Genomic DNA, 11,304 nt, shown 5'->3' with positions numbered 1-11,304 from the left:
ATGTTTAGTCATTATCAAAACTAGCCAAGTACTGAATTCCCTCTTGCAAAGTTAATTAGGCCATGTGCAACAGGACCCAACGCAAGCTGCGCATAAAGTAGATTATTTTCCGCATAAAATATACTTGAATATAAAAATGTCTCGGAATGAATTTTCAACAAAAAAAGTAGGCTACAATTCTATCACAGATTTTACTTTGTGTAAGTACAGCTAACTGGCTATCTACCTCTAGTTCAAATACAATACACGTGTTTGCTTGTAGTGACCTCAAAATCTCTATTCTTTAAATATAAAATAGCGAGTAAACGAGAAAATGAGACGTTCAAAAAGTTTTTGGACGTAGTCCAAATGTACGGTTTCCCGATAGCCTGGGAACTACACTAGCTGAATAAGAGTCCCGTCACCCCTCCCTCAAACGTGCTTTCGGGAAGCGGGTGGAGTATAACTGGAAATGTAGTAGCAAATTCCTGACGCGTTACATTTTGTTGATTGACAGTTGAATTGACGAACCAGAACGGACTGCAGGCAGGGTTGGCTCTTAGGGTTCGTGGTTGCGCATTTTGTTTTAGATCTATAGAGCCTTCCTTCTTTGTAGATTCAAGTAAGAGGTTTGCTGTTTTTAACTTATGCTCTCAGTTGCAAAGTCTTGTGTTACTGGCTGAAGTAGCTAAGAAGGTAGCTAGCTCGATAAAACGGTCACGCACAACATATGACAATGGTTTGATAACACCGGAGGTAAGAATTATAAAAAGACAGTTTAGTTTCAGAGGCTTGTATTAACCGAGACAAATTCATTAATATATATCTATTCATTATCTTTCAAGGTAGCTAACCTATGCTAGCTAACAAGCGAACTAGGTAGTGTTTGCTAGCTAACTAACTTGCGTAGCTAAGTACCTCGCAGCCTCCCAAGCTAAACAGGTAGCTGGCTGTTAACATCTGGGTAGCCGTTAACAGTTTGCTAGCTCCTGCGCCCACTGTAATGCCACTTGCTGTTGTAAGTCATGGTTTTGTCCCAGATTCTTATCGAATAGCTGAATTAAATCTTTTTAAACACATATTTTAGCGCCAGTGTTCACAGTAAAGTTAAGCTATTCGAGACCTTATATGTTAGCTAGGGTTAGCTAACCAGGTAGAGAAGTATCTGTCATTTGTATTTTAATCCACACCCATGCGTCATTGGATTTCATTTGAAGCTACAATTAACCTGGCATTTAAAGTTACCGATTGTGATGTATTTTACAGGTTAAAGGTTTGAATACGTGATCTGGATCCATACAGCAGATTCAGAGAGGGAAAGGAAGATTAGTTATTATGGCTCAGTTCTAAAATTGTTGAACAAAATTGAACTAGTTAGTTAGCTAGCTAATTTAGGCATTCATTTTATTAAACGATCAGCATCGATAGCTAGAGTATTCAGAGGATCTCTGCTTGGATGGGCTACTACTCAGGGGCTCACTGCCGATGTTCTCGTATATTTTGTATGCTAACTATTTAGCTAGCTAACTTCTTTAGTGCAACACTTACAGTTAATGTTTGACCCCAGAAAACACAGAGGATTAAATCTATAATAGTTAAAAGTCTCATCAAAGCATGCAAGCATATCGTCTGGCGTGTTCAGGGAGTTGGTTAAGTAGGTTGCTCTAATGAATGACACGTTATAACAAGTCTCGGTAACCATAATTTGTTTGGATATAGTGACGGTGGAAGTTGTTTTGCATGTAAAGAATGTAAATACATTTTCTGTCATTGTCGTGGCCTATGTATAGATCAAGAAAGTCAGCTGTTAAAAAAGTGACTTGACACACATTGCATTGTGAATGTTAATTGTATACAAAATATTTTATGTAGTATAGCTCAGCCTATCTTGCAAATGCATATAATTACAAATTACTTTTCCAGATGCTGGCAATTAGTGTCAAAATGAAAACCTCACTACGTTTTTTACTGCTTATCTTTATGTCCTTCAGCCATGCAGTTGGTAAGCAACTTGTTATAACCTGATAATACACAAATGTCATAATATCCTATGGCAATATCATTTTGTCATAATCTTAATATTCCAGTATATATTGTTATTAAGATTGTTATATATTTATTTTAAAGTAAATTACTAGTAAAATCAAGTACTAGTAAAATTGCTAGTAAAAAAAAACCCTACAGATTTGAAACTGCACATTTTAAGCACACTCATGTCATAGCAGAAAAGGGATTTAAAAAGCAAACAAATACATAATAGAAATGGAAATGTATTGTAATCTGCAGGTGTTTGAAATGTATACCTAAAAATGTAAAATATTGTAATTGTCAGGTCAGTGTTTAGCAAATTAGATGATTATAGAAAATAATGTGGTATGAATTCCATACCTCATAATGTGTCATTTCTGTCATGCTGTTTAATTTTTAGTACGTTATTTGATTTTTAGTTTCATTTGGATTTTTACCCCCTGTCCTCAGGTTACATTGATAACTGTGCAAAAATACAACCAGATTCTGCACAGACAATTCCAGTTGAACTAGACAAGGAATTCACAGCTACCTGCATTCTTCATCCAAATTCAAAGTACAGCGCAGACAACATTGAATGGCTCTTTGGAAATATTACTGTTCCACATGAGTTGTACAAGAAAAGTAAACAATTCCAGCTGTTGCTGTCACTGTGAAAGTAAGCAGTGACATGAAAAACCCACTGATTTGTAAAGCACATAAAAAATCTCCTTCATATGAAGAACCATGCAATTATGGTATCTTCCTTGATAAAGGATGTAAGTATTTTTTAGGTGTTCAATTTGTCATAAAGGTCTGTGATGGTGTAGTGCTTTAAAAGGGAGAATTATTGAATTTTCAATAGTTTATAGGAGATAATTGTATTAATTGTAATGTGATATTTTTTTAGATCATAGGAATGTGTTACACTTTTACACATCACACACTTTAAAATTTTTCTAACAGAATGGTGGCATTGATGTCTTTCAGATCCACCATTAAAGCCACAGAATCTGCGATGTGTTGCTCTTCAACATAACAGATCGGTGTCTCCTAATTTGACTTGTTTGTGGGATCCCGGGGAAAGAAAACCAATATTTATCACCAACTATACACTCAAAGCAAAGACTGGGTTTGTTTTGGTGCTTGAAATGAATTAAATTTGAAAGGCAAAATCCAGAAAGCATGATTTTAAAAAGGGGGACGCATTGAAAGTCCTAAAAGTAGACTTTCCTACTAAGTAACTCTTTTTCAAAACAGAGCTTTTATTGTGAATTTTTGTGTAATGTTATGAAACAAATGGCATTTTTTGTTTGTGTTGTTTTTCTTTTCTAGAACAAACACATACTCAGCCTTCTCTGTTGACCCACTCTGCCGCAACCTCACTGTAAACCTTGACACTTTTCCCCATTATATGGAAATAAATGTGTCGGTCGAAGTGAATAATGTATTGGGCTCTGTGAAATCGAAGAAACTGCAAAATGATCCAGAATGTTTTGGTATGTAGTATAAAATTTAAGATGATTTTCTTGCATTTTATTATGGTGGCAGTTACCTTAGTAGTCACAGCTTTGAAAGGTACCTGTATTAATTGGCAGCATTTTAACCCACTCTTCTCTCCAAGTGTAGCTCAGAAATGGTACATATTTAGGCAATTGAGTATAGTGATTTGGGAGGGTTATGTATTTCAAATAATCCAGTGAAATGATGAACCCAATGTTTTTTGTCTCTTCTTTTCTCCAAGTAAAACCAAATCCACCATTAGAAGTGAAATTAATTCCAGAAGCCAATTTCCCAACATCTTTATTGGTTACCTGGATCCATCCCATTCACAAAGCAACCTTCGTGCTTAAGTACAACATCAGATACTGCCATGTAGGCTCCCATGTTTGGGAACAGGTGCCTTGCTCTTTAAATTATCCTGTATATAAAGTTGGATAATGCATGAATGTCATTTGGCTAATCTTTCTGGCAGGTGAAAGCAACAGTATGTGTGTTTTGTTTATCAGTATTACTGATTTATTAGGAGGTTGAATTTTCAACATTCCATTTAAATATTGCAAAGTCATTTCATGTTGTCCAAAACTATTGCTTCCTTTTTTGTTTTATGAGTCACATTACCTTTTGACGTTCTCAGACTAAAGAAGATTAATTGTTGTGGCTTAACTACTTTCTTATTTCTATTAATACTTTGTTACCCAGAATTATTTAAAAGTTGGACAGTCAGATTCTGTCCTGGCTCAGGATGTCTCTGATCTACCACATCATAAACATTCAGCCTGGGATGGAACTAGAGGGACGTTTAGCCATATGTCATGTGATGTCCAACTTGGACCATGTTCTTTCAGGTACCCCAAAGCGCCACTGAGTCATACATTGAGTCCTTCAGGCTGCAGTTCCTTCAGCCCTACACTGATTATGTGGTTCAGATGCGCTGCATTAATCAGAAGGGCATCGTTACTGAGTGACTGGAGTACCCAATGCAACAGCTCGCACACCAGAAGCCAGTAAGTCACTGCTGAGTAGATTCATCTTGTAGGATTCTCAGTGGTTATGTAAAGCCCAGTACAGTCATCTTTGATCATTTGCATATGATCTTATTATACCACCCCATTTTACTCAGAGCCTGAAAGCAAATCAGATCTGTGGAGAGTCTATGAAGAGAAAATAATACAGTGGTGAAGCTGATTTGGAGGTGAAATGTTTATTAATGTTTGGTGTAAATGTTGTTACTAAACACATTTATTGAAATGGCTTTCTTTGGTAGTGTATGTGCTTTATGATATGAGAGCAAATGATTTATGTTTCTATTTTATGTCACAGGATCCTGTGAAATCCAATGGAAAAATATTAGGATATAACATCACAGTTGAAGAAAATGGGGTCAGTGCCGAGAGACATGTTGTCCATTCTAAAGAGCACCAGTTGCATATAAAGGGGGAAAAGATGTTTATCAGAATGACTGCACACAATTCTGCAGGTGTTTCTCCTGTGGCTTCTTTAGTGGTTCCAAGATCTAGCCAGGGTATGTGAAACATGTCTCATTGTTCTTGTAATGAAACGTTTGCATTGACTGTGAAGAAAAGAGTTTGTGCATGTTGTGCATTTTTTTTATTTTATACCCTACCCTAAATGAATACTCTTTAGAGGTACAGGAATGAAATGATGCAATTTGTGCACATCAGTCGAATAGTTTATGATAGGATTGATGTGCAATTACAAAATTAGGAATTCAGTAGCTTTTTGTTAAAAAGAAACACTTCAAACCATAACAAACATTTAGGTGTTTTTGGGAGTTTTATTCAAAGAATTCAAAGAATTTGTAGTTACAGTTAAAGATGATCACGAGATGTGTAGTTTGTCTAATAGATGGTGACCAAACAGTGACTTTGGTAAATAAGACACATTCCTATAACACAAAGGAAGTGTTAACAGTGGGCTTTTCTTATTTTCTCATTTATTTAGCTCAAAATTGTCAAATAACCTTTAGATGAACACATGCAGCAGTACTTAACTTCAATATACAAAACATAAATCAAAACAAAAATAAAACAATATGGTGTTTTGGTTTCTGTAGCAAATCACCCTGATCTAATTATGTGGTTTTACCTCTCAGTGCTCCGAGCTGGAGCAGAACAGGTGCGCTGGTCAGTCCGAGATGGGCAGCTGTGGGTGGACTGGCTCCCACCCTCTGGTTCCAAATGGCTCTTACGTGTCTTTGAGTATGTGCTAGAATGGGTCTCGGTACCTGAAGGAAAAAGGGACTGGCAGAGAGTCTTGGCCAAAAAAAATGCCAGCTCATACAGTGTTCTGCTTAAAGGTGGGAAACTTTACATTAGAATTCATCTTGTTTGTATTTGTTATACCATATTATACATATAATATTATATATTATGTTAAATATTTTATTTGTATTTATTAATATGTTATTTTTTCAGCTCATCTTTGGTATATGTATGGTGGTTGTCTGACTTTAAAATCTAATTAGTATTTAATTCTAGTATTTCATTACTGTATATCAATAGTTCCTAAAATAACACCTTATTAATTACAGAACTGTCATTTGTCAGGTGGAGGATAGCATATTCTACATTAGTATTCTCATGGATATGTTTATATTGGTGTCCATTTTCAAAGAGAAACAACCTTTAAGCCAGCCTGAATGTATTAATGGCTTCATGATAAGTGTGGTTCTATTAACTATAGACTCCTTTTGACTTTACCTACTAGGTAACTTTGAGCCATTTGTACGCTACAAAATATCAGTCTGTCCAATTTATGGACTCAAGCATTCCAACTTGTATTATAACCTACCAGGAGACAAGGTCACTGTAGAAGCCTATCTCAAACAAGGACGTACGTATCATCAGTTTGCCTCAAGCTTTTTCACACGTATTTATATGATTCAATTTCTTGAACTTTCAAATTTCAAAGTGTTTTAGAAAAAAGTAAAAATAAACTGATGTAATACATTGGTTTCAAGAGACATTTGGTGAGTCCTTTCTAACAAAAGTAAATGTGGATAATTCACCTGCATTAATGTACTGAACTTCTTTTAATTTGAACCCCAGCTCCTCTACGGGGCCCCTCTGTTGAAGCAACTGAAACACAGAAAAACAGTGTTCACTTGAAATGGGAGGAGATACCAGTTACCAGTCAGCGTGGATTTCTCACCAATTACACCATCTTCTATAAAACAGGAGATAATGAGCAATGTAGGAGAAATTGGTTGAGTCTTACAAAATGTTACTTTACTGCTTGTGCTTATACATACTTGATAAAGACTATGTTGGTTTAGATGATGTTGTGCAGGAACACTCTCAAGTTTGTATCAGTACTGAATGTAAAGTATAATTCATGACCTTTTGTGGCTCATAATTCAATCTGTTTGCCAGTTGTTGTTGTTGGGTCTGAGTTCCATTCACACAAGCTGACCGAACTGGCCAGTGCAAGCCAATATGTGGTACATGTCATGGTTTCCAACATGGAGGGCTCAGTCAACGGCTCTGATTCCAGTTTGTACACAAAGAAGTATGGTGTGTATTCCTTTGAGATTACCTGCATTTTCTTTTGCTGTTGTTTATATTGTTTTTATTTTACATAGCACACAGTATAATGCATGCATTTTACAACATATCTGAATTTAATGTGTATTTGCTTTCATAATTCAAAGATTTTGGTGAATTTAAGTGCTCAGTGCGAATTGTTTGTATAGTATAAGTGAACTTGCATAATTAAAAAAAAAAATTTCTGCCAAAAACAAACCAATAACCACAAAAAAAGAAAGAAAAATGTTGCTAAGTTGTAGTCTAAACAGAAAGTTCAGTGGAATTTCACACATTTAGTGTAAGCTTACCTGTGAAGAATGTAGGCATACAGGTTTGTGAAGAGTGTAGGCATACAGGAAAAAGAAGTGTGAAGTTAATGTTACTCTCTTGAGCAAACTGTGAAAGGGTGCTTTCATTTACAGAGTATAGTTTTCAGTATGTACAAATGAATGTGCCTTTCTGCAAATATGCCTTTTTTGTGTGTCTCCACCCCTGTGAACTGTAGATGATGGTGAAATTGAGATGATCGTGGTATTGGTGTGCTTGGGCTTCCTCTTCTTTGTTATTTTCATAATGATGTTCTCCCTCAAGAAAAGAGAAGCGTGAGTCAGTTACCACATGAATCACCCCTTTTTGCTTAACTTAAAAGACAAATCCACAGACCTCCCTTAAACCCTAACACAAGCAGAAAACTTGCAAAAGAAACATTAGTATCAAATCTTATATATTCATGAATACAGTATTGGATTGGATTGTTGATTATATAACCTAATGTTGAAATATCAATACAGCGACATCTATTTCTGTGTCTTTTAAATGGGTATTTTTGTTGTTTTTGTGATTTGTTACCTCTTTCTTCTTAATCTCTCTCCAGGATTAAAAAACGGTTTTGGCCAAAGGTTCCAGACCCCTCCCACAGCACAATTGCTAACTGGTCACCTGACTGTCCCACTAGGGTGAGTGAGCAGTACATTCTCTGAATTTTTTGCAGTTACTTTTTTTTCACTGCTTCTATAATTTCATATAAAATGTAGGACTGTTACCTAGCTGATGGGACTAATTTGTAGGAGTGTAATGGAGCATTTCACTCCTGGTTTGATTCAGTTCTTGGTTCTGGATTCACAATTTGATTTCTTCACGATATTTTGAAACAAAATTTGAATGACAAAAAATGAAGATATATGTCTTTTTTATTTCTTAAATGCATAAACAAGGCAAAAAATATGCACATTTATAATATAAAACTTTAAACAAAAAGAATATTTAGTCCCCTGAATTTGAAAGAAATTGGGAACAGAAGTTTATAATTGTAAAATGTACTGTAAAGAAAATGTAGCTTCACTATATATAAAAAAAAAAACAAGTTTCTAATGCATAGTCAATGCAAAAGACTAGGATTTGCTAGTGTGAGTTAAATCGAAAGGTCTCTGGTGGTCAAACATTGCAACTGCATTATATGGCATAATACACAGAACATTTTATCCATCTCCACAGTGCACACTGTCACATTTTTGCAGTGTATGTATTGCAATGCTTCATTACACCCTTACTCATTTGTGTGCATAGAACCCCAACAGCTTTATTGCTAACTAATTACATAGATTAGGTAAACTGTATATTTATGTATTTTATATCATTAGTCAGTCTTTGGTTTAATTTATACAGTCTCATATCAAATTTGGAATTCCTCATCAGCAGTGGGATGTTCTATATGCTGTTTATACAGTCTCATATCAAGGTTGTATGACTTGTTAGCAGGCACATTTGTGTTTAGCGGAAGGTAACAACTGTTTGAAATTTCCTTAGGCGGACACTCCGAAAGAAAGCCACGCTACCTGATGGTGAGTGTGGTGGAGGTGGACATGTTTGATGGGAAGTCTCTGTGCGAGGAGGACAATGACAGTGCTTGCCTCTCAAAAATGGATAAGTACTTCTCAGAGGAGCACAGCTAGTGGCAATTGGGGGCTCCTCCTGCATGTCCTCCCCACGGCAGAGCGTGTCTGACAGCGATGAGGGCGACTCGTGCCAGACCACCGCCAGTACTGTACAGTATTCCTCTGTGGTAGCCAGCGGCTACAAGGGCCAGACCCCCAGCTTGCAGGCCCCTGTCTTTGCCCGTTTCTGAGTCCACACAGCTCTCTCCTGGACATTGAGGAGACACCCAGAGCATCTGCTAGAGGGCAGCAGCCACCCAGAGAAGTGCTTACGTCAGAAGAGGCCGAGGCCTGGAGCAGCTGCAGATGCAGGAAGGGGAGGAGCCAAGCTGTAGCCCCCTGAACTTCAGTTCAATGGAGGAGGAGGACACACCCACTCTCACAGAGGATCCACCTGGCCCTGCCACCGGTTACATGCCACAGCAGAATGGCTACCGACCGCAGTGATAAAAGGATGGTGATGCTGCGGCATTTCATTGTTAACAAGGTCTGTGCCTTTATTTGGTGACGTGATTTCATTGCCACATTTTATTGAATGTTGTAGTATTTTTCCTTTGGTTTCACTCTGAATGCTGCTTAACCCAAGAACATGTTAAAGACACACATGTGCCTGACAATTTCAGTTTTATTTTGTATATCAACAATCATTTAAGAAGAAAAATGTCTAATTGTGGTGTTGCACATACTGTGTCAGAGTGTATACATAAGAATATGCCTTAGTCATATGACTGTGAATCTCCTTTAAAATATTTAATATTCAAATATATACTATGTATGGCTCTGTTTATGCTTTTCTTTTCTTTATTGAACAAAGATCCTTTTATTTTTTACGAAGCATTAAGCTGTTTACTGCTTTTGTAATTTTTAATTATTTAAGCTAAAGGTCTTCGTTAAAGCAGGAAGGGTTATAAAATACTGACTATAACTTTTGAAAATAATTGAATGTACTTTTTATTTCATAAATCTGTAAAATATTACCAGGAAAACTGACCACTATACATTGCTGTGGCCACACTGTACCATAAAAGTTCCCAGTTTTCAAAGTTTTACTAGCATGTTTTTATCTGACTGCTTCTGCTGTAACTTGCATTTGTTGGACTTTAGTTGGAGGTAGAATTCAGCCCCAATTTATTTTCCTAATAACAGCTTTGAAGCTCAGGACACATGGCTGTGGACGATCCACAGGGCGTGCTTTAAGTAGTGAATATATGTGAAATCTGGAAACTGGTGAACAATTTCCTTGTTGCTTAAGTATCACTGCACTTTTTTCATAATATGCAGCTTCATTCAATCACGACTAAAACATCTCTACAGGACTGTCATAATCTACTAGAATGCGCATATTGTGTGTATGCACATGTGTATATGTATATCTGTACGAAAATCAACACTACATTAACTAAATAGACACCTTTTTAATGCATGCCTTTTGTTATGTGCACATTCCCCAGGATTGTCTGACATTTCATCAACAGAGTATTTACACTTTGTAATAACCTAACATTGAAATAAAGGGTAATTTATCAAAACAATCTATCTTGCGCTTAAGTTCATTAGTCCATTACGATAAGAGCTGGAAAGTGCATTTCATAATATTGTCAGATGAGTAGATCTGAGAAACTGTTTCTATATGCTTATACTGTTAAATATAAATGACAATTATTGGACATAAACACGAACAGCTCAAGATTATTCAAGGACATGGTGTGTATTTACTCCAAATTAACAACTATCATGTACTCATTTAAAAGGTGAAGCAGTATGGATTTCACAAGGTCAAACAGGACAATGTCAGGCAACAGCCTCAAAACACTTGGTTATTTCCAATCACTACTACATTGCTATCTTGAGAATAATCTGATATCTAACATGTCCAGTCAATAGCTGTGCTGTCGTCAGAAGTTGACCAGGGCTACAAAATGACTAACGCAAAACTATGCATGACAATAGATGAAGTATGTTCTAAAAAAAGTTACTGTCAAGTGTATATTCACTGCCCCTTGAGAGATCTTGACTGACTGTTAGCAGATGCGGTCAAACATCTTTTCGTTCATTTAGCATACCTAAATCCATGTATTCCTGCTGTGTTGTCATGTGTCCTACAACAATTTAGGCTTACTTAGAAGTTGAATAGTTATGTTACCAAAGCATAAGCATTTTCCAATCTCAAACCCTTGTCAGGCTCAGGAGGCAGAGATGGAGCTGCTTGTATGAATGTAGGCATTTAATAAAAAATCATAGTCGAAACTCAGTGTTGGTAAACAGGCAAGGGTCGGTAACAATGCAGACAATAATCCAGGCAAACGCCAATGGGAGAAAAGGCACAAAGACGTAAT

The 11,304-nt window shown here is 36.5% G+C and overlaps 1 protein-coding gene across 1 annotated transcript; it reads left to right on the top strand.

The window, feature by feature from the left end:
- Positions 1-542: 542 nt before the first annotated feature.
- il6st (interleukin 6 signal transducer) lies at positions 543-10,500 on the top strand. Its single transcript, XM_035535608.1, is given in 23 exon segments — positions 543-735; positions 1,903-1,981; positions 2,458-2,639; positions 2,642-2,765; positions 2,977-3,118; positions 3,322-3,485; positions 3,731-3,885; positions 4,335-4,440; positions 4,443-4,493; positions 4,610-4,644; positions 4,647-4,688; positions 4,810-5,011; positions 5,603-5,806; positions 6,217-6,342; positions 6,558-6,701; positions 6,882-7,022; positions 7,540-7,636; positions 7,909-7,990; positions 8,841-8,858; positions 8,860-8,874; positions 8,876-8,983; positions 8,986-9,225; positions 9,227-10,500. Coding segments are annotated over 22 exon segments (2,646 nt in total). The 5' UTR covers positions 543-735; the 3' UTR covers positions 9,416-10,500.
- Positions 10,501-11,304: the final 804 nt, after the last annotated feature.

Source organism: Electrophorus electricus, chromosome 17 (assembly GCF_013358815.1).
Source record: "Electrophorus electricus isolate fEleEle1 chromosome 17, fEleEle1.pri, whole genome shotgun sequence".
NCBI classification, from domain to species: domain Eukaryota; kingdom Metazoa; phylum Chordata; class Actinopteri; order Gymnotiformes; family Gymnotidae; genus Electrophorus; species Electrophorus electricus.
Note: the sequence above shows the minus strand (reverse complement) of the source record. Positions and strands in the feature narration are given on the sequence as shown.